General features: G+C 67.5%; 3 protein-coding genes across 9 annotated transcripts; 2 read left to right on the forward strand and 1 right to left on the reverse strand.

The window, feature by feature from the left end:
* Nucleotides 1–39: 39 nt before the first annotated feature.
* Nucleotides 40–18,122, forward strand: CTSA (cathepsin A). 4 transcript variants are annotated; one of them, XM_042801241.1, is made up of 16 exons: nt 40–248; nt 3,147–4,629; nt 14,008–14,171; nt 14,251–14,362; nt 14,475–14,525; nt 14,786–14,872; nt 14,954–15,109; nt 15,470–15,561; nt 15,870–15,954; nt 16,089–16,180; nt 16,400–16,478; nt 16,592–16,740; nt 16,815–16,890; nt 16,988–17,077; nt 17,298–17,399; nt 17,522–18,122. In XM_042801241.1, the coding sequence occupies exons 1-16, from the start codon at nt 94–96 to the stop codon at nt 17,603–17,605; spliced, it is 3,057 nt and encodes a 1,018-aa protein (XP_042657175.1). In that variant the 5' UTR covers nt 40–93; the 3' UTR covers nt 17,606–18,122. The 4 variants fall into 4 exon arrangements, with proteins under 4 accessions (XP_042657175.1, XP_042657176.1, XP_042657178.1 ...); XM_042801242.1 differs by having other exon boundaries at nt 173–248; nt 3,244–4,629; XM_042801244.1 differs by lacking the exons at nt 40–248; nt 3,147–4,629 and adding an exon at nt 10,583–10,730.
* Nucleotides 4,854–7,432, forward strand: ZSWIM1 (zinc finger SWIM-type containing 1). Of its 2 annotated transcripts, none has more exons than XM_042801251.1 (2): nt 4,854–5,116; nt 5,151–7,432. In XM_042801251.1, exon 2 carries the CDS (start codon nt 5,340–5,342, stop codon nt 7,005–7,007), a length of 1,668 nt encoding a protein of 555 aa, XP_042657185.1. In that variant the 5' UTR covers nt 4,854–5,116; nt 5,151–5,339; the 3' UTR covers nt 7,008–7,432. The 2 variants fall into 2 exon arrangements, with proteins under 2 accessions (XP_042657185.1, XP_042657184.1); XM_042801250.1 differs by having other exon boundaries at nt 4,854–5,107; nt 5,142–7,432.
* On the reverse strand, nt 9,245–12,507 carry NEURL2 (neuralized E3 ubiquitin protein ligase 2). 3 transcript variants are annotated; one of them, XM_042801254.1, is made up of 2 exons: nt 11,709–12,507; nt 9,245–9,553 (listed from the first exon to the last, which is right to left on the reverse strand). In XM_042801254.1, exons 1-2 carry the CDS (start codon nt 12,388–12,390, stop codon nt 9,438–9,440), a joined length of 798 nt encoding a protein of 265 aa, XP_042657188.1. In that variant the 5' UTR covers nt 12,391–12,507; the 3' UTR covers nt 9,245–9,437. The 3 variants fall into 3 exon arrangements, 2 of the variants coding, with proteins under 2 accessions (XP_042657188.1, XP_042657187.1); XM_042801253.1 differs by having other exon boundaries at nt 11,705–12,507; XR_004407640.2 differs by lacking the exon at nt 11,709–12,507 and adding an exon at nt 9,659–10,451 and having other exon boundaries at nt 9,456–9,553.
* Nucleotides 18,123–18,155: the final 33 nt, after the last annotated feature.

The raw sequence follows: 18,155 nt of genomic DNA on the forward strand, positions 1-18,155 counted from the left end.
GGTGCCCCGGTTCGTTTTAAGGGCGGCGGGCGGCGGGCAGCTCCCTATGGCGGCTGAGGGGGAGCGGTGAGGGGGTCGGGCCCGGTGTCCGCCATGGAGCTGGGCGCCCGCTTCGGGAGCTACGAGGAGTTCAGGGAGCGCTTCCGCGCCTACAAGCTGTCGCAGCGGTACCGGTACGGGCTGCAGAGCTGCGTCTCGGTCCGGTGGCACAACCGGCAGCACGGCACGGCCGTCCGGGAGGATGTCAGGTAGGGCGGGCGGGAGCAGGGGCTCGGGGACCGAGGCTGGCACAGGGAGGGGTGGCTGCCCCGTTACGGTCACGGGCTGAAGGCGGACTCGTCCCGGGGGGGAAAGCGAGCGTCAGTTTAGCTCGGACACCAGGAACAAGAGCGCTGAGCAGCGCAGGACAGCGAGGAGCGTTACCACGTCTTGCGAGCGCCTTCCCCCCCCTCCCCGGGCTCAGCTCTGCCCCCCCCGCGGGGCAGGGGCAGGGGATGGGGGTTACAGCCCGCCTGCTGCCTCCCTGCCCCGCTCCTCGGGGCTCCCCTCTCCCTGCAGACCGTCCTCCGGGAGCCCCCTCCGCAGCGAGGCCTCCCCACGGGCCGCAGCCGTTCCCGAGCTGCCGCGGCGTGGGTGCCCCCCCCCCCCCCCCCCCCCCCCCCCCGGACCACAACGGCGGGAGCTGCTGCTCCCCTCCGAGTCCCGGTGTACCGGGGAGGTGCCCGTCCCGGCGTGGCTTTCTCCCTGCAGCGGCAGGTCGGCCTCTGCTCTGCCGCCGGTCTCCGGGGGGGGCTGCTGTCGTGGTCTGGGCCCGATCGGCAGCCAAGCCCCGCAGGGGGTCACCCTCCCGTCCCCCTCCCCACCCGGGAATGGGGGAAGGGATCACAGGGGTGAAGGGAGACTCGCAGGCTGAGATAAGAACAGTTTAATAATGGCAATAAAATTAAAACAATAACGATGATGGGGGGAAAACAAAAAGAAATATATAAACAGGCAATGTACAGTGTAATTGCTCCCCACCCGCTGACCAACATCCAGCCCGTTCCCAGCCAGCGACCCCGAGATACCAAGATCCCACAGTCGCAATCCCCAAAGCGAGAGAGCCCCTTCCCGACCCCCCCTCCTCTATATAGTGAGCATGACGTGCCATGATGTGGAATATTTCACTGGCCAGTTTGGGTCAGGTGCTGTGGCCGTGCTCCCTCCCTGTGCCCTTGCGCACGGGCAGGACATGGGGAGTCGGAGAGTCCTTGAAGTCTCAGCAGCAGCTGAAAACATCAGTGTGCTATCAGCATTTTTCCCATACCAAACCCAAAGCTAGATCCAAAACTCAGCACTCATCTAGTCCCTGAAAAGGAATATTAACCCTATTTCAGCCCAAACTAAGACAGCTGCCCTGCCGTCTCACCGCAGGGTACAAGGGGGCTCTGCTCCAGCACGACTCCCCCCCTTCCTCCTCCCTTCTTCCACCGACCCTGGTGTTCGCATAGCTGTCCTTCTTGTAACTCCTCCTCCTGTGTTCCCCTTCTTAAATACATTCTCGCACAGGCACAGCCACCATCACTGCCTGGCTTGGCCCTGGCCAGTGGTGGGTCTGACTTGGAGCCGGGGGGGCTTCGAAAAGCTCCTCACAGGGGCCACTGCTCTAGCCCCCTCCCCGCTACCAAAACCCCCACCAAACGAGCCCAGCCCGGCTGAACGCTGTTATAACCAGGCTATTTGTGGCTTTGGAAGGGCTGATCCCAATAGTGTAATACACCTGCAGAGAAGAACACCGCTGGCCATGTCACAGACTTGCCTTTTTCATAGTCTCAGCTGTTCCTGTGTCACTCTTGCCCCCCATCACTGCCTGGCTGTGTCCCAGCTGTCTCACTCCCCGCTCCTTCCCCAGCTAGCACTCGCTGTCCTGTCTGCTGCTTAGCTCTGGTTTACCCCTCTGTTCGGGCCAACAGTTCTCTCCACCTCTTGTAGCAGAACATGTAGCTTTGGTCTTTGGAGTCATCCTTCTGGCTAACAATACCTCCTGCATTCTTCTGCTCAAGTAGCAGGATGCCAAATACTGGCATCTGTTGGTGTTCCCCAGCTGCCTTTACCTCCCTGCAGCAGAAAGGTGTTGTCATGTTTCCCTCTCACAGCACTTTGCTTATCTGAGCGGGTGACACTGTCTCATTTCCATCCAGGTCAGTGGATCTGCTCGCGCGTGCAAAGGCTGCAAGGTCATTCTCTAGTTACGCAGCTGCTCCCTTGCTGCCTTCAAATATAATTTATTGCGCTTTGAAGCCTTTTTTGCAATGTTCTAGCCTGTTCTTCCAGATGCAGAGGAGTTGCAGATATGGTGTGTGCTTTAAGGGAGTAAGACACAAACACACAGGTATCGAGTTTTCATCGATGGCTTTGCTGTTTCTAGAGAGCAGAAACAGAGGCTACATTGGGAACAAGATCTGTGGCGGCTTTGTAGTGTCTGGTCTTGGCTGTTGTAACTCTTGATCCTGTTGTTCCTCCTGCATTTGAGCTTTCTTAGCCCAGGTAAGCCCAGCTTTTGCTGAGCAGAAAGCCAGCCTGCATGTCTGACTGGCATATGTGTGTTTTGTGTTCTGTGTGAGGTGACACAAGCAGGATCCAGGAACAACCACAAAACTGGATGAAATGCAAAGAGTAAATTTATTCTCGTCACCTCGTGACCTGGGGGGTCTCTGCAGCAGCACCCAGGCAGAAGCACGCAAGCAGGGACGTGGGCACTGCAGAGATCAGTCCCTGCTAGCCAGGAAGAGGAGAAAGAAAAAATCTTGAACTGCTGCTTTCACCGCTGTATATATCAGGGATTCTTCTGGGTGTAGTTTTCCACCATCATTTGATCTTTCCCACATCAGGGCAGGAGTCCCAAGGACGTTTGATAAGGTGCCTCTGAGTCTATCACAGGCCTGTGTTATCTAAATGCAGCCAAGCACACAAAGCTAAACAATTAGTATATGTGTTTTTCAACACCCCAGCTGTGTCACTTGAGTGTGTTTGCTCCTCGCCAATCTTCCATTGTATTCCCACACTCACTAACTGAATATAGAGTTGGCATGAAAGAAAAGTGAACTAAATGCTGGTAGCCTATGCCACCGTTGCTTCCCTGGTTAACTCTTTCTCAACATTTGCAGGTTCATGCAGGTGAAGTTTGTTTGTGGCCGGACCCAAAAATACACCAGGAAGAGAAAGATGCAGCCCAACTTATGTCCGGCTTATTTTGTGTTGCAGTATAAGGAGGACATAGACCAGCTGGTGATCAGTGAACTGAACGGTGACCATGTCCACTCGGACATGGTGCGTTCCCTGACCAGAGCCCCCGCCGTGACGGCAAGCACCGTGGCGTGCAACGGCCCCGTGACAAAACTGCGTGAGCGGCGGCGGGCGGGTGGGACCCACAGCAGGGCCACGGTGGATGAGAACTCGCACGCGGGACAGCCGGAGGACAGGGCGGCTGCTCCACGCGGGACTCCCAAGCTCCACGAGGTAGCAAAGGAAAATGCCTTGGCCTCCACGCTTGTTAGGGTTGCTGAGGTCATGAAAACCTTCCTGAGGGTGGACAGGGGCTCGCTGGCATCAATTAGCGCAGACGGCAACCACGGCCTGGACAGGCTCAGCTTCCAGACCAGCAAGATGAAGAGCTCGTTTATGCAGTTCCCCGAGAGCCTCCTGCTGCACCGGGCACTGAGCGAGGGGGGTCACGTCCTCTATGCTTTCCTTGTAGAGAGTAAGGAGCGAGTGGGGAAAGTGGTGCACTTGTCGCTGCTGAAGGATGACAAGGGACACAGGGTCAGGAAAATGCTGACCGTCTTCAAGGAGTTCAACCCCGAGTGTCAGAAGGTCCAGGCTGTTTTTGTGGACGTGTCCTTCTTTCACACAGCCATCCTCCACGAGCTCTTTCCCTCTGCCCAGGTGCTCCTTTCTGTCTATCACGCTGTCCGACTGCTCGAGAAGAACGTGAAGGAAGCGGAAATCTCCTCCTCCCTCAAGCGGAGCTCGATGCTGGCCTTGCAGAAAGCCGTGTTTTCCCCTTCGGCGGCAAGCCTGGAGGCCCTGTCCCAGCTGGTGAAGCGCGTGGTCAGCCCGGAGCTGTACGACCACCTGCGAGCCAACTGGTTCTCCTGCGAGCTGCTGTGGTGCTTGCACATGGAGAAGGGTCTGCGCTCCTGCAGCACGCTCATGGAGAGCCTGGACCTCGTCACACACCGCATAGCCACTCTTTTTGGCCACCAGCTGTCCTTGGAGGCGAGCGTCCTTCGTTTTCTGGAGTGTGCGGACAGCCTGGACTCCAGAGGCTTCGGAAGCCCAGAGTGGTGTTTCCCAAGCAGCAAGGAGGACGGCTGGAGGTGCCTCCAGGAGAAGCCCAGCGCGAGTGCCGGTGCTGCCGCACAACCAGGCCCCATCTCTGGCTCCCCGGCTCTCGCTGCGTGCCCCAAGCCCGCGGGGCAGGCTGCTGCGGCGGGGACGAGCCGCGTGCTGGCCGTGCTGCAGGAGAGCTGCACGGAGCTGGGCTCCTGGCTGTGCCGCGGGGAGTGGGAGGTGGTGCGGGGGTCCACCCAGCTGCTGAGCGCCGCGCAGGGCTGCCTCGCCGTTCGGCTGCTGGAGGACACGCACCAGGTGAGCCGGGATCGCCGGAGCTGCAGCTGCAGCTTCCACTGCCACTACCGGCTGCCCTGCCGGCATGTCCTGGCCGTGCTGCAGGCGCACCGGGGCCGCGTGGAGGAAGGCATGGTGTGCAGGCGCTGGCAGAGGAGGCACCAGCACCCTGCGGCCGGTCTCCCGGGCCGCAAAGGGGGTCTGGGGGGCGACCGGGAGGAGAGAGTCCGGTGCCTCAGCCTAGAGCTGGCCAACCTGCTGCTGCAGTGCGAGGGGCGGGAGCTGGAGGAGCGCAGCTCCGCGCTGGCAGCCGTCCTGGCCGCCTGGGCTGGGTCGGCGGGGCCGGGGGAGCCGGTGCCCCCGCCGTGCTCCGGGTGATGGGGGGGGCGGGGGGGACGACAGCGGGGCGCTGGCCTGCGCCGACCCCCCCCCGCACCGGGACCGGCAGGGGGCGCACCAACGCGGCGGTAGGTGGCGTTCCCGGAAGGGAGCGGGGCACGCCGGGATATGCTCCCCCCAGGGGAGCGGGGCATGCCGGGATACTTCCCCCCGCCAGGGGAGCGGGGCACGCCGGGATATGCTCCCCCCCAGGGGAGCGGGGCACGCCGGGATATACTCCCCCCAGGGGAGCGGGGCACGCCGGGATATACTCCCCCCGGGGGAGCGGGACAAACCCCCCCCCCCCCCCCCCCCGGGAAAAGCGGGGCCGCGGCCGAGCGCACCGGGCGGCGATGTCGCTGGCGCAGCCCCCGCCGGGCCTGGGCTGCGGCTCCCTGGTGACCTACGAGCTGGGGGCGGGCGGCCGCATGGTCTCCGTCAGCTTCCAGAGCGCCGCCATGGGCAACGTGTTCGCCCGCTTCCCGCGGGTGCTGCTGCTGCACCGGGCGGGCGGCCCGGCGGGCCGGGTGCTGTTCGTGTTCCTGGCGGGCGGCCCGGCCGCGGCCCCGGCGCTGCGCGGCGGCATGGCCCGCGTGGTTCACCTCGCCGTGCCGCGGGACGAGTCGGCGGCGAGCCTGGCCCGCATGTACGCGGCGTTCCGGTCCTTCAACCCCGCCTGCGCCCAGACCCGGCTGGTGCTGGTGGGCCCCGGCTTCCCGCAGCCGCCGGCGCTGGCCCGGGCCTTCCCGGGCGCCCGGCTGCAGCTCTCCGTCTTCCACCTCTGCCAGCGGCTGCAGCAGCAGATCCAGGGTCTGGCCCTGGGGGCCCGGTCCGAGCGCCTGGCGCTGGCCGCGCTGCGCCGGGCTGTGCGCACCGCCAGCCGCAGCAGCCGCGGGAAGACGCACGCCGTCCTGAGCGAGCTGGCGGGGCCCGGCCGGCTGCCCCGGCTCCGTGCCGACTGGCTGCTGGACGAGGAGATCTGGGCCGCGCACGGCGAGCGCAGCTGGGAGGGCAGCGCCAGCTTCTTCAGGGACCTGGAGGTCGTCAGCCAGGGGTTAGGCCAGGTTTTCAGCGCGGGGGGCTCCCTGGAGAGCTGCATCGCCTCCCTGGCCCAGCACTACCAGGAACATGTTTCGAAAAGCCTTCCCGATGCCGCGGCGTGCTCTGATGGCTGTGCTGCTCGGGCAGCTCCCCAGGCCCTGCCTGCCTCAGCTTCGCCCCTCGCCCCTCTGGCAGGCTGGGCTAAGCTGCCTCAGAGCTCGGTCCAGCCCACGCCACCCTCTCCCACAGCTGCTGCGAGTCCAGTGATTGTCCTCCAGAGTCCATCAGCAGCTCCGCGGCTCCCTGCAGCTTTTCAGCCTCAGCCTGAAGCCCCTCAGGCTCTTCTCCAGAGAAACCTCAGAAGCCCTCAATCCTCTTTAGATCCTTCATCTCCTGCAGCTAAACCGCAGGCCGTGGAAAACCCAGAGGGCGACAGCAAGGAGGAGATTAACCGAAGGGCTGAAGAACGCATCAAGCAGTCTTTGAGCGACATTTGCACGGAGCCCGCTGCCAGGCTGTGCCTGAGCGAGTTTGCGGTTGTTCAGAAGTCTGTGCAGCTGATCAGCACCAGGGAGGACGCTTTCAGCGTACAGCTCCTGGAGGATGCCCACAGAGTGGACCCGAAAGGCCTGAGCAGCTGCACTTGCCACTTCAACCAGGTCTTCCAGCTGCCGTGCCGGCACATCCTGGCCGTGCTGAATTCAGACAGGAAGACCTTGGAGCCAGAGGTGCTCAGCAGACAGTGGCAGAAGGGACGTGATACCCAGCAGGCCAGGCGAGACAGTGCCAATGGCCTCTTGGAGATCCTGAAGAGCTCCTGGAACAAGTCTTTGGATAAATCCCTGGTGGTGTCCTTCCTCACAGCGGAGACCAGCCGGCTTCTCACCTGCTGCAACGGGGAGGAGTTTGAGCGCCGGTACAGGACCCTGCGGGAGCTGGCTGACAGCTGGATTGGGCCCTACATGGAGGTGAAGCTCTAGCGCCGGGCCGAGCCGGCTGCCCCGCGTGCGGGCCCTTGGAGGCCACGGGTGTGTGGGAGGCCTGTTCATCGCTCCACCAGTGCCCTGGTTCCACCCGTGCTCCCCTCAGCCTGTCGCTCCCTCGAGGCTTGGCACGGAAGGGGCAGTTTGGGTTCTTATTCTGCCTAGCGAGTGTTGTCTCTTGCACGGGGCAGCTGAGGAACCGGGCTGGGAGCTCCTGATCACAGTGGATGGGTAACCAGCTGCTGACCTGGTGAGCCGGAGAGGTGGCTGGGAGCCAACGGGTGGTGCGGCGTGGGAGGTGACGGTGTAATAACATGTGACACTACTATTTGATCCGTGGCCAGCGCCTGCAGCTCCTTCCAGCATCCAGCTGCGGCGTCTTGTGCAACAAAGCCAATAAATCGGCCCTGTATCTCTCGGCAGCTGTGTCTGTGTCTGTGCCCGCCGCAGCCGCCCCTGCCTACCGGCGGGACGGGACGGTGGGGCTCGCGCGGCCCCTGAGACCGGTCAGGGCTTTGCACGGTGCCTCGTGGTGGTCTTGTGTGGTGGCGGTGCCCTCCGGTTAGTGGAGCGAGCCCGGTGGTCGGGAGGTGGCGGATCCAGAGGGTGGCAATCTCCGCTGCTGGCCCGTGGTCTGGAGCAGAGGAGTTGTTTGTCTGGTTACGGCAGCTGCTCTCAATTCCTCAGAAAGGGGAACCCGCCCTCCCTCGTCAACAGCTCGTGCGCTGGGGGTCACAGCAGTGCAAACAAAGCTGCGGTGAGGTGGAGAGCAAAGGCTTTAAACTTATGGCGTGGGGGAGGAACAGTACAGAGAAGAGCAAACAAGCCCCGGCCCTCGGGCCTTGCGCTGGGGCTGGGTGAGCTCCCCGTCCCCCCTCGCCAAGGCCCCCCGCACTGGGACGTGGTGGGGGGCGTTGGAGACCTCGCTCCCTCGCGGTGGTGCAGTGTCCTGGTTCGGGCTGGAACTCTATTCCCAATGGGTGTTTTCCCAACTGGCGCTTCCTTTGTTAACGCTGGTTGTGGTGGAGCAGGGACTCCTGCGTGGTTGGGGATTTCCTCTTGATCCAGGGTTTTGTAACATTATCTGATACTATCGAAGCTCTCTGAGTAAATATAGTGTCGTGTTTCTTAAAACACCCTTCTGTAAACTTGGAGCTGCTTATCTCACCCTTCAACTGCACTGCAAGGCTCTGCCTGCCACCCCCCCTCACCATTTGTTTTCCTGACGTGTCTGGGCACCCCCAGATTTTTGGAGGGCTCTTCCCTCTGACTCCTGCTGTGCCCAGCTCCGACCCTGCCTCCCCTCCCAGCCTGGCACGGCGCTGCGGGAAGGCCAGCTGCCGGCCTCGCCGGCTGGAGGATGAGGAGTTGGTTGGGAGGAGGGCCCGGGGAGCACTGGGGTTCCCTCCCCAGCCAGCAAAGCGGGATAGCTGGACCCTGGGCCGGGTCGCCGTGACCGGCTCAGTGGCCAGAGGCATGTGCCTGAGCAACGGCTGCTCCCCGGGCGCTGCGGGTTTCCCTCGGGCGTCTGCCCGGTCCCCCTCCCCGCGAGGAGCACAGGAAATAACTCATCCCTGCTCTCGGGGTAAACATCTTTCCCAAGAGCGAAACCACCCGGCCGGGACAAGCACCCGGCTGTAATTTACTCTCCGCGTGAGCGTCGTGCCGTGCCCTCCCACGCTCCGATCCACCTGGGCGATCCCAGCTTTGTTCTGGGGCCACGGGCAGGTCCCGAGCCCAGTGGGGTTGAGGGCTGTGCTTGCCGGCTCACGGGCCCAGCTTCGTTCCTCGCTGGAGTGGGAACTGCTCCCACGAGTGGCTGCTGAAGCGTGGGGGGGTCCCAGCCCCCTGAGCCCTCGTTTGACAGGACTCTTCCCACCTTACTGGAGGGCAGGTCCCCTGAAGCACCCCCCGGCAGCCACACGAAATGCCCTGACATGGAAGGGGAAGATAGTCCCCCTTGGCTGGGGGCTAAAATCCCCGAAGCCTGGGAGTCGGGCAGCACGCCAGTCCCCAGAGCTGCCCTGCGCTGGCCTTGCCCGTCAAGGACTTGTGTGGAAGCCCTGTGCCGTGGGGCGCCGATCCCGCCAGTGGGGCTGGGTTGCAGGGTCTCTGTGGGCCCCACCAGTGCCCAACCTGGGCCCCCCGCTGCGGGCAGTGCCAGCGGGGCAGTCAGCGATCCTCGCCCCCCCCCGCCTTGCCCCGTGTGCCAGCACCCCGCACAGCGCGCTCGCTTTCTGGCTGGAAGCGCTTTTATTGCTCACTCCGGCCCCGCTGCGCCCCTCTGCACGGAGGAACGTTCCCCCAACGCGCTGCCCCTGCTCTCACGGCCCCTCAGCCACACGGGTGGGCAGCAAGGGGCACGATCCTGCCCGGGCAGCCCACCGGCCGCCCCTGGGGGGGGAGCCGGGCAGCGCCCTCGACACCTCACTCGTGTTTGCAGAAGCTCTTCAGCGGCGCGGGCAGGTCCAGGCCGTCGATGGCCAGGCGGTGCACGATGTGCTTCTGGATGACCAGGCGGCAGAGGGTCTGCAGGGAGGGAACTGGAAGAGAACAGGAAGAAGTAGCTGAGCCGGCCGAGCCGCTGGCGAGGGTGAGAGTGGGGGGGTGTGGGGGAGACGGGCCCCGAGGTTCCCCGGAGTCACCACGTTTTGGGGCAGCGGTGGGTGAGCTTGCTCTGCGGCAGGAGCAGGCATCATCCTGCCCCGGGCTCGAGCCGGCTGTGCGGGAGAGCTCGTGCCAGGTCGGGCTGGGAGCTGGGGGGCCCCGGGCAGTGAAGTTCTTCCCATTACTCGGAGGAAGGGGGGAGGGCAGTTACACGCCCACGCCGTGCGTTACCACGGCTGGTTTGCATCTGCTTTCTCTGGGGGCTGTCGAGCGGCTCCCCGGGGGTCTCACGCCCCCACTGCACTTCCCTTTCACCCCGCTCCCTTGGTCTGCTTCCCCCGGTGCTGGTGCCAGGCTGCCGGGTGGGCGCCTGCGGAGACGGTGCCCTTGAGACAACCACCTCCTGAGCCGTCCCCGTGGCCGCGCACACGGGAGGTTCCTGCTCCTGTGACGCGCCTCTGGGGGATTCCTCTTGCCGGAGCCCTCGGTGGCTCCGCAGCGCGGGCGCAATTAGCTGCAGCCGGCTCTCTCCTCGGATTTTAAACGAGAGCCGGCTCCGGCGCAGCCTGTGGGCCTTGGCTCCTCCGCCGCCTCCGAGAGCCAAACCGGGGGAGAGCCGCAGGTGAGACCTGGCCGTTTCGCCCGCTCGCAGCCCAGCACCCCTCCGGCTGCGGGGCCGGTGCCCCCGGGGGGTCACACCAGCACCGGGCAGAGCAGAGCTCTGCCGAGCACGGCACGCTGCGCCCAGCCATCTCCCGACCTTGGTGCTGGTTTTGGATGGCTGGAGCGCTTCTCTGCGCCGCGGCGGCACGCCGAGTGCCGGGTGACGAGCGGCCAATGCCCTTTGCCTCTCCTGCCCCCGGTGCTGCATCGTGTGTCACCGGCGGCTCAGCTGCTCAATTCTGGGTTTCACTTCACCAGCCGGGCCCCGGCCAGGAGCAGAACCGCACTGAGGCTGATTTTTAGACCCTGCGGAAGTGCTGCAGAAACCGGAGCTCCTGAAATCTTGGTGGAGGGGAGGAAGCCAGATTGTGCCTCCGCAGCGGTGCCTGTGCCAGCCACAGCGTTTGCAGGGGCCCGTGGCCACGGCGGGACGGGGCGGCTCTCCCAGAGGTATGTGTGGCCAGGGCGAGTCCCTCGCCAGTGGCCGGGACGGGCCCCCCAACGCGGCTCAGCGGCCTCCTGCTCCGGTCGGTCACCCCCAGCACGCTCCCGGGGCCGGGGGGCTGGGCAGATTTGACCCCCCCGCCTGGATACTCCGGCTCACGGCAGCCAGCTGGGAGAATCCCGGATTTCAGCCTTGAAACAAGCAGCTGAACTTTGCAGCGGTGAGAGAAGCTGGGGCTCGGGGCAGCTGCCACCACACAGGCGGGCGGTCTCCTGGCTCCCACCTAATCCTCGGCATCTGCTGACTTTCCCAGTATGGTGCTAATTAGCATTTATTAGCCTGACTCCTCACAGGAGCCAGTGACCAGCACCAGCCGTCCCGGCCGCTCCCCAGCCAGCCGAGCGGTGCCGGGTGTTGCCCAATCTGCGGTGGCATCACGGGGTGTCTGCCCAGGGCACCCCGCAGCCGGGGCACGCGGCAGGCGCGGGGGCACGGCGTGCGTGCCGGGGTGGGCAGAGGGCGCAGCCGGATGTTTTGGTGCCAGGGCAGGGTGTTGTTCGGCCCCGGGCTGCCGCGTGCCCGTGGGGTGAGGCCGGGCACGGCGAGGGCTCCCCAGCCCCCGGGGCAGCAGCTCCGTCAGCGCCGGCACAGGGCTCCGGTCAGGGGTGTCTGTCTGTCTGTCTGGGGGGGCGGGGGCACGGCGCTGCAGTCCCGCAGCCCCCGCGCTGGGGCAGCCCAGAACACCCACCCCCGTCGCTCCGCTCGGGGAGGGCGACCAGGGTGGGCTCTGCCCCCGCACAGCCCCGCACGGCAGAGCGTTCGGCCGGCGCTGCCCGTCGGCGGCAGCGTGGGGTCTCCTGGCCCCTCTGCCCCCTGCCACGCTCTGACGCGGCGTTGGGGACTAGGGGGTGACCCACCGGAGCCCCCCCTCCCCAGCTCCCGGCCCGTGCAGGACGTGCCCCGGCGAGGGGACAGGTACCTACAGCCGTATTCCACCGGGATCACCCGGACGCTCTTGGTGGAGGCAAAGACGTCGACCACGGCGTAGAGCGGGCGGGCGGCGGGCAGGCGGCGGGCGCTCGGCCCCATGTCCTCTCCGTTGATGACGATGTGCATGTCGGCGGTGCCGTCGGGGCACAGGGTGTACAGCACGCCGATCCGGCTGCGCCGGGCCGTGGCGGGCAGCACGTTCATCTTGTAGAGGTCGTCCAGGATGTGGCTGTAGCGCCCGGGCCTGCTGCGCCCTACCAGCGCGTCGCGCGGGATCCTCACCCTCTCGATCAGCAGAAAGGGCTCCTGGGGGGGGCCCCGCGCCCGCGCCGGCGCCTCCTCCCCCTCCGCCGCGACGCGGTTGTGGCTCCGGGTGATGGCGAACACCCAGGTGTCCCCCATGTTGACCAGGTCGGGCAGCGAGTACTCGGGGACCACCTCCAGGCTCTGGGGGTCGTGGGCCGTCAGCCCCACGCGCAGGTGCCCGCACCAGCCCAGCTCCTTCTCCTCGATCTCCACCAGGAAGATCTGCCCGGGCGCCAGCGGCTCCTGGCTGAAGCAGAGCCCGTTGGCGAAGCTCTCCACGCGCGTGGCCCGCGTGCGCGAGGCGTCCAGGCGGACGTTGGTGCCGTGGACGCGGTGGAAGCGCGCGGCGAGGCGGCACCGGGCGGCCATCGCCCCCCCCCCCCCCCCCCGCTGCTATTTTTAACCGGCCCCGTCGCAGCTGTGACGCGGCGGTGACAGCTCCGGGGACAGCCGGGGCGGCCGGGGGGGGTCCCAGTGCCGCGGGGGGAGCACGGGGAGGGGGGAGCCCACAACGGCTGGGGCGGGCCGGGCCCCACCGGCCGCTCTGGGGCTGCCCCGGTGCTGCCCGGTGCCCGGTGCTGCCCAGTGCCCAGCTCTGCCCGGTGCCTGGCTGTGCCCGGTGTCTGGTTGTGCCCGGTGCTGCCCCGTGCCCGGTGCTGCCCGGTGCCTGGCTGTGCCTGGTGCTGCCCCGTGCCCGGTGCTGCCCGGTGCCTGGCTGTGCCCGGTGTCTGGCTGTGCCCGGTGTCTGGTTGTGCCCGGTGCTGCCCCGTGCCCGGTGCTGCCCGGTGCCTGGCTGTGCCCGGTGTCTGGTTGTGCCCGGTGCTGCCCAGTGCCCGGTGCTGCCCGGTGCCTGGCTGTGCCTGGTGCTGCCCCGTGCCCGGTGCTGCCCGGTGCCTGGCTGTGCCCGGTGTCTGGCTGTGCCCGGTGTCTGGTTGTGCCCGGTGCTGCCCCGTGCCCGGTGCTGCCCGGTGCCTGGCTGTGCCCGGTGTCTGGTTGTGCCCGGTGCTGCCCAGTGCCCGGTGCTGCCCGGTGCCTGGCTGTGCCTGGTGCTGCCCCGTGCCCGGTGCTGCCCGGTGCCTGGCTGTGCCCGGTGTCTGGCTGTGCCCGGTGTCTGGTTGTGCCCGGTGCTGCCCCGTGCCCGGTGCTGCCCGGTGCCCGGTGCTGCCTGGTTGTATCTGGTGCCTCGTGCCCGGTGCTGCCCTGTGCCCAGCTCTGCCCGGTGCTGCCCGGTGCCTGGCTGTGCCCAGTGCTGCCCGGTGCCCAGTGCTGCCCGGTGCCCAGTGCTGCCCGGTGCCCGGTGCTGTATCTGGTGCCCCGTGCCCGGTGCTGCCCGGTGCCCGGTGCTGCCTGGCTGTATCTGGTGCCCAGCTCTGCCCGGTGCCCACCGGACGCCGACCCCCCCCCCGCCGCAGCCGGCCCCGCTCCCCCCCCGTGGGCACCGTGGGGGCTCCCGCGTGGTGCCCCGGGTCACGCACCGCGTGTCTCCCTCCGGGACCGCCCCCCCCCCCCCCCCCCATTGGTTTCGCCCCCCCGGGGGGTCCCGGCCCGAATCGTTCCCACGTGCGCCCGCGGGAAGGGGGCGGGGCCCGGCCGACGCTCGGGGCGCTGATTGGCCACCGTGTGGCCCCGCTCGTATCACGTGAGCACAGGAGGTCATATGGGCGGGTGTCATGTGCCTGCCGGGATCGCTGCTTGCGGGAGCCGCACCGGGAGCGGCCGGGGTCAGCGGGGGGGGGGGGGGGTCGGGATCGGGACCGGGGGGGGGGCCGGGTTGGGGGGGGTCGGGGGGCACTGCGGGCGGGCCAGGACCGGGGGGGTCGGGAGGGACCGGGACGGGCTGGGGGGACCGGGGAGCACCGAGGGGGCCGGACCGGGCCGGGGGGGCACCGGGGCGGCCGTGGTTCGCTGCCGGGGCGATCCCGGGGCCGTTCCCCGCCGGCAGCGCCCCGAACCCCCTCCCGCCCCCCCCCCCCCCCCCCCCCGCAGATGGGGCCGGTACTGCTGTGCACGCTGCTGCTGGGGCTGGGGCTGGTCTGCGCCGCCCCCCCGGGCCACGAGGTGACGTTCCTGCCGGGGCTGGCCAAGCAGCCCGCCTTCCGCCACTTCTCGGGCTACCTCTGCGCCGGGCCGGGCAAGCACCTGCACTACTGGTACGTGGGGCCGGTGCTGGGGGGCAGCCGGGGCGGGGGCCCGGCCGGCTGCTGAGCGCTGACAGCCGCATCTCCGCAGGTTTGTGGAGGCCCAGAGCGACCCCCAGAACAGCCCCTTGGTGCTGTGGCTCAACGGGGGCCCCGGGTGCAGCTCCATGGAGGGCTTCCTGAAGGAGCACGGCCCCTTCCTGGTCAGTAGCCGCAGCCGCCGCACGGCTCGGGGCTGGCAAGCTGCGCGGCACGAGCCGTCCCGCTGAGGCCAGCCGGGTCGTGCCCGTCGGTCACTGCCTTCCGCTTCCGCAGATCCAGCCCGACGGGGTCACGCTGAAGTACAACGACTACGCCTGGAACAAGGTACGGGCGCCGCAGCCGGCCGTGGCCGTGGGGAGGGGGCAGCCCCGAGTCAGTTCCTCCTGCCCTCTCCGTGGGGCCGAGCGTCCCACAGCCCCGTTTCCCAGCACGCCCTCCTCCCCTCGACTCTGCCGTCGAGCCAGGCAGGAACGTGGCCCAGCCCTGGGGCAGGTCACCGCTGCCGGGGCCAGCAGCCCCCTGCCCTGCCCCACCGGGCTGGGGGGCTCTCCCCCTCACCTCTGGCTCCTCTGCCATCCCTGCAGATCGCCAACATGCTCTACCTGGAGTCTCCCGCGGGCGTCGGCTTCTCGTACTCCGATGACAAGAAGTACGCCACAAACGACACCGAGGCGAGTGACCTGCCCCCTGCCCGCCCCGGGCGCTGGGGGTCCTGCCTTGCTGCCTGACCCCCCATCTCCTCCTGCCCGCAGGTTGCTCGCAACAACTACCTGGCGCTGAAGGATTTCCTCCGGCTCTTCCCCGAGTACTCCAAGAACGATCTCTTCCTCACGGGGGAGAGCTACGGGGGGGTCTACATCCCCACGCTGGCCGAGTGGGTGATGCAGGACCCCAGCCTCAACCTGAAGGTGAGCGGCTGGGCTCTGCCGCCGGCCTGGGCCGGGGAGCGGAGGGCCTGGCCCGTCCCGGCCGGGGCTCTCGAGCAGCACCGGGGTGGGGCCCGGCCGCGCAGCCGGTGTGTGGGGCCCCTCCAGGGTGTGGGGCGGGTCTGGCCCCGTGGCTTTCATCTTCTCCTGGGGTGCTGGCAGCGGCTGCGGGCGGACGTGTGCGTCCCTGCTGCGTGGGACAAGGGGAGCGTTCCCAGCCACCCCCGGCCCTTCCTGTTCCCTCCGTGGTGTAAACAGTGCCGTATCTGCTTCCTGCCTGCCGCTGCGGCTGCCCTGCAGGGAGCTGGAACACAACGGGGTTGTTTTCTTCTTGCCTCTCAGGGAATCGCTGTGGGAAATGGCCTCTCATCCTACGAGATCAATGACAACTCCCTGGTTTACTTTGCCTATTACCACGGCCTGCTGGGGACCGAGTAAGAGGAGGGGGAGAGCTGCTGCAGGCGCGCTGTCCCTGCGCGAGCGGGACGGGGGCACGGCCCGGCACGGGGCTGGCCGGCTCGGTGGTGTGCGGGACAAGGGAAGCTCCTGGGCTGACGTGGGCCAGCAGCTGGGCTGTGGAGGTGGCCCCTTGCCCGGGGCAGCTCCCGTGGCCGCGTTTGTTTGTGGGGCACACGGGGCAGCGGGCAGGGAGCCTGCAGGGCGGCTGCGGCCACGGGTGCCGGCGCTGTGCCGGTGTTGCCGTCTGGGCCACGCGTTGCAAGCCCCTGGTCTCTGCCCACAGGCTGTGGAAGGACTTGCAGGCCTTCTGCTGCTCCCAAGAGAAGTGCAACTTCCATGACAGCTCCAACCTGAACTGCACGCTCAAGGTGAGGGGAGCCAGAGCCCCCGTGCGTGCCCAGGGCGGGTGTCTGTGAGCAGCACCCACCCGCCTGGCTCTGGAGGGGCCGAGGGTCCCTGCACTGTCCCGCTGGGTCCCAAAGCTTCTTGCGGCTCGTGGCAGATGGAGGAGATGATTCAGATTGTAGAAGAGTCCGGCCTCAACATCTACAACCTCTACGCCCCGTGCGACGGCGGTGTCCCTGGCAGCCTGAGGTGAGAGTTGGCCCCAGGGAAAACGGGTCTCCAGGCCCTGGCTTGCTCTGGTTTGCAGCGTGTGGGGTCCCGGCTGGCAGAGGGGCGTGGTGGGCTCCTTCCCTCGGGGACTGGGGGACCGCGTCTGGCTGCTGTCGAGGTCTCCCCCAGGGAGGGCCCTGAGCCCGCCCGTGCTCCTCCAGAGCTCTCAGCCCGTCCCCGTGCTCGTTCCGGCGGCAGGTACGAGGGTGATTATCTCATCACACACGACCTGGGCAACTCCTTCATCCGGATGCCGATGAGGTTCTCGTGGCGGCAGGTGAGCGCGGGCTGCGAGCGTCCCCTGCCCGGCCGGCGGCGCTGCCCGCGGCACGAGCGGGCCGGGAGCGCCGGGGGCTGCTGTGGCAGGGGGCTCTCCCGACTCTCTCCCAGAACCTGTTCCGGATGCCGGTAGCTCGGAACAAGGTCCGGATGGACCCGCCCTGCACCAACTCCACAGCCCCCAGTACGTATCTGAACTCCCGGGAGGTGAGGAAGGCTCTGCACATCGCCCCCGAGGCCCCGGAGTGGCAGGTCTGCAGGTGAGCAAGCCCCCGGGCGGGGAGGGGCCGCTGCCAGCGCCGGCGCCCGCCTGACACCGGCGCTTCCTCCGCAGCTTCGAGGTGAACCGCGGCTACAAGCGCCTGTACATGCAGATGAACGACCAGTACCTGAAGCTGCTCGGAGCCACGGTGCGTGCGGCGGAGCCCGCGGGGCCCCGGGACCGGCTCTGCCAGCCCGGCCGGGGCTGCTGCCCTGCCGAACGCTCACCCTCCCCCTGCTCTGCAGAAATACCGCATCCTGGTCTACAACGGGGACGTCGACATGGCCTGCAACTTCCTCGGGGACGAGTGGTTTGTGGACTCGCTCTGCCAGAAGGTAAAGCCGGGGCCGGCTGTGTGCCGGGGCCGGGCTGTGTGCCGGGGCCGGGCTGTGTGCCGGGGCCGGCTGCGTGCCGGGCTGTGTGCCGGGGCCGGGCTGTGTGCCGGGGCCAGCTGTGTGCCGGGGCCGGGCTGTGTGCCGGGCTGTGTGCCGGGGCCGGCTGTGTGCCGGGGCCGGGCTGTGTGCCGCGGCACTGAGGGCGCTGCCGCCGCTCCAGGTGCAGGTGGCTCGCCGGCCCTGGCTCTACACTGAGGGAGGCGAGAACCAGATCGGGGGCTTCGTGAAGGAATTCACCAACTTGGCCTTCCTCACCGTCAAGGTAGTGCTGGGGGGGGGGGTCCGTGGGCGCACCGGTGCCGTGGTTGGCGCCGCTGAAGGTGCTGGCGGGGCTGCAGCAGCCCCACGGCCGGCTCTGACCCGCCGCCCCCCTGTTTCCCGCAGGGAGCCGGGCACATGGTGCCCACGGACCGGCCGCTCGCTGCCTTCACCATGTTCACCCGCTTCATTAAGAACGAGCCCTACTAGGAGGGGGGGAGGCAGCGCCTGGCGCCCCGGCACCTCCCGCGCCGCCCGTCCTCGCTGCAGCTCAACTGTGAAACGAGTCACTCCTGCAGCTGGGGGGCTCCCCCCCGGCCCGGGGGCCGGCGCCGGGCTGGGCGCGGTGGTGGGGGGTGACGAGCCCCCAGGGCTCTGTCCTCGCTGGGTGAGGAGCCAGGGCTGGGTCCCTGCTGCAGCCTGGCCTCCTCCCCGGCCGGGCCGGCAGCGCCTCCCCCCGGGCCGGAGCAGGCCCCACCGCTTCCCCACGGCCCCCGCACGCACACAGCCCTGGGTGGGCTCCGAGGCAGCTGCCCCCCCGGCAGGGAAGCTCCGTTCCCGGGGCGGCTGCGGGCAGCTGGGCGCGCTTCCTGCAGGGGCTTTCTGCTCCCCCCAACCTGCTCCCACACCTGACCCCGGTGAAGGAGGCTTACCACGAAGACAATCCCCCCCCCACCCCGCGGGCACGCAGTGCTTCTGGGAACTCGCAATAAACTGTCTGAACAAGGTGGTTCTGCTGCTCATTGCCCAGCTCCTCACC

This window comes from Tyto alba, unplaced genomic scaffold (assembly GCF_018691265.1).
Source record: "Tyto alba isolate M040663 unplaced genomic scaffold, T.alba_DEE_v4.0 Super-Scaffold_33, whole genome shotgun sequence".
Taxonomy (NCBI): Eukaryota; Metazoa; Chordata; class Aves; order Strigiformes; family Tytonidae; genus Tyto; species Tyto alba.

Excerpts from the sequence above, each read along its gene's own strand:
- CTSA (XM_042801241.1), top strand. The coding sequence starts at position 94 with ATGGAGCTGGGCGCCCGCTTCGGGAGCTACGAGGAGTTCAGGGAGCGC. Across the intron at positions 14,172-14,250 it reads GGCAAGCACCTGCACTACTG|GTTTGTGGAGGCCCAGAGCG; the intron begins GTACGTGGGGCC and ends GCATCTCCGCAG. Across the intron at positions 15,955-16,088 it reads ACCTGAACTGCACGCTCAAG|ATGGAGGAGATGATTCAGAT; the intron begins GTGAGGGGAGCC and ends GGCTCGTGGCAG.
- ZSWIM1 (XM_042801251.1), top strand. The coding sequence starts at position 5,340 with ATGTCGCTGGCGCAGCCCCCGCCGGGCCTGGGCTGCGGCTCCCTGGTG.
- NEURL2 (XM_042801253.1), bottom strand. The coding sequence starts at position 12,390 with ATGGCCGCCCGGTGCCGCCTCGCCGCGCGCTTCCACCGCGTCCACGGC. Across the intron at positions 9,554-11,704 it reads CCGGTGGAATACGGCTGTAG|TTCCCTCCCTGCAGACCCTC; the intron begins GTACCTGTCCCC and ends GTTCTCTTCCAG.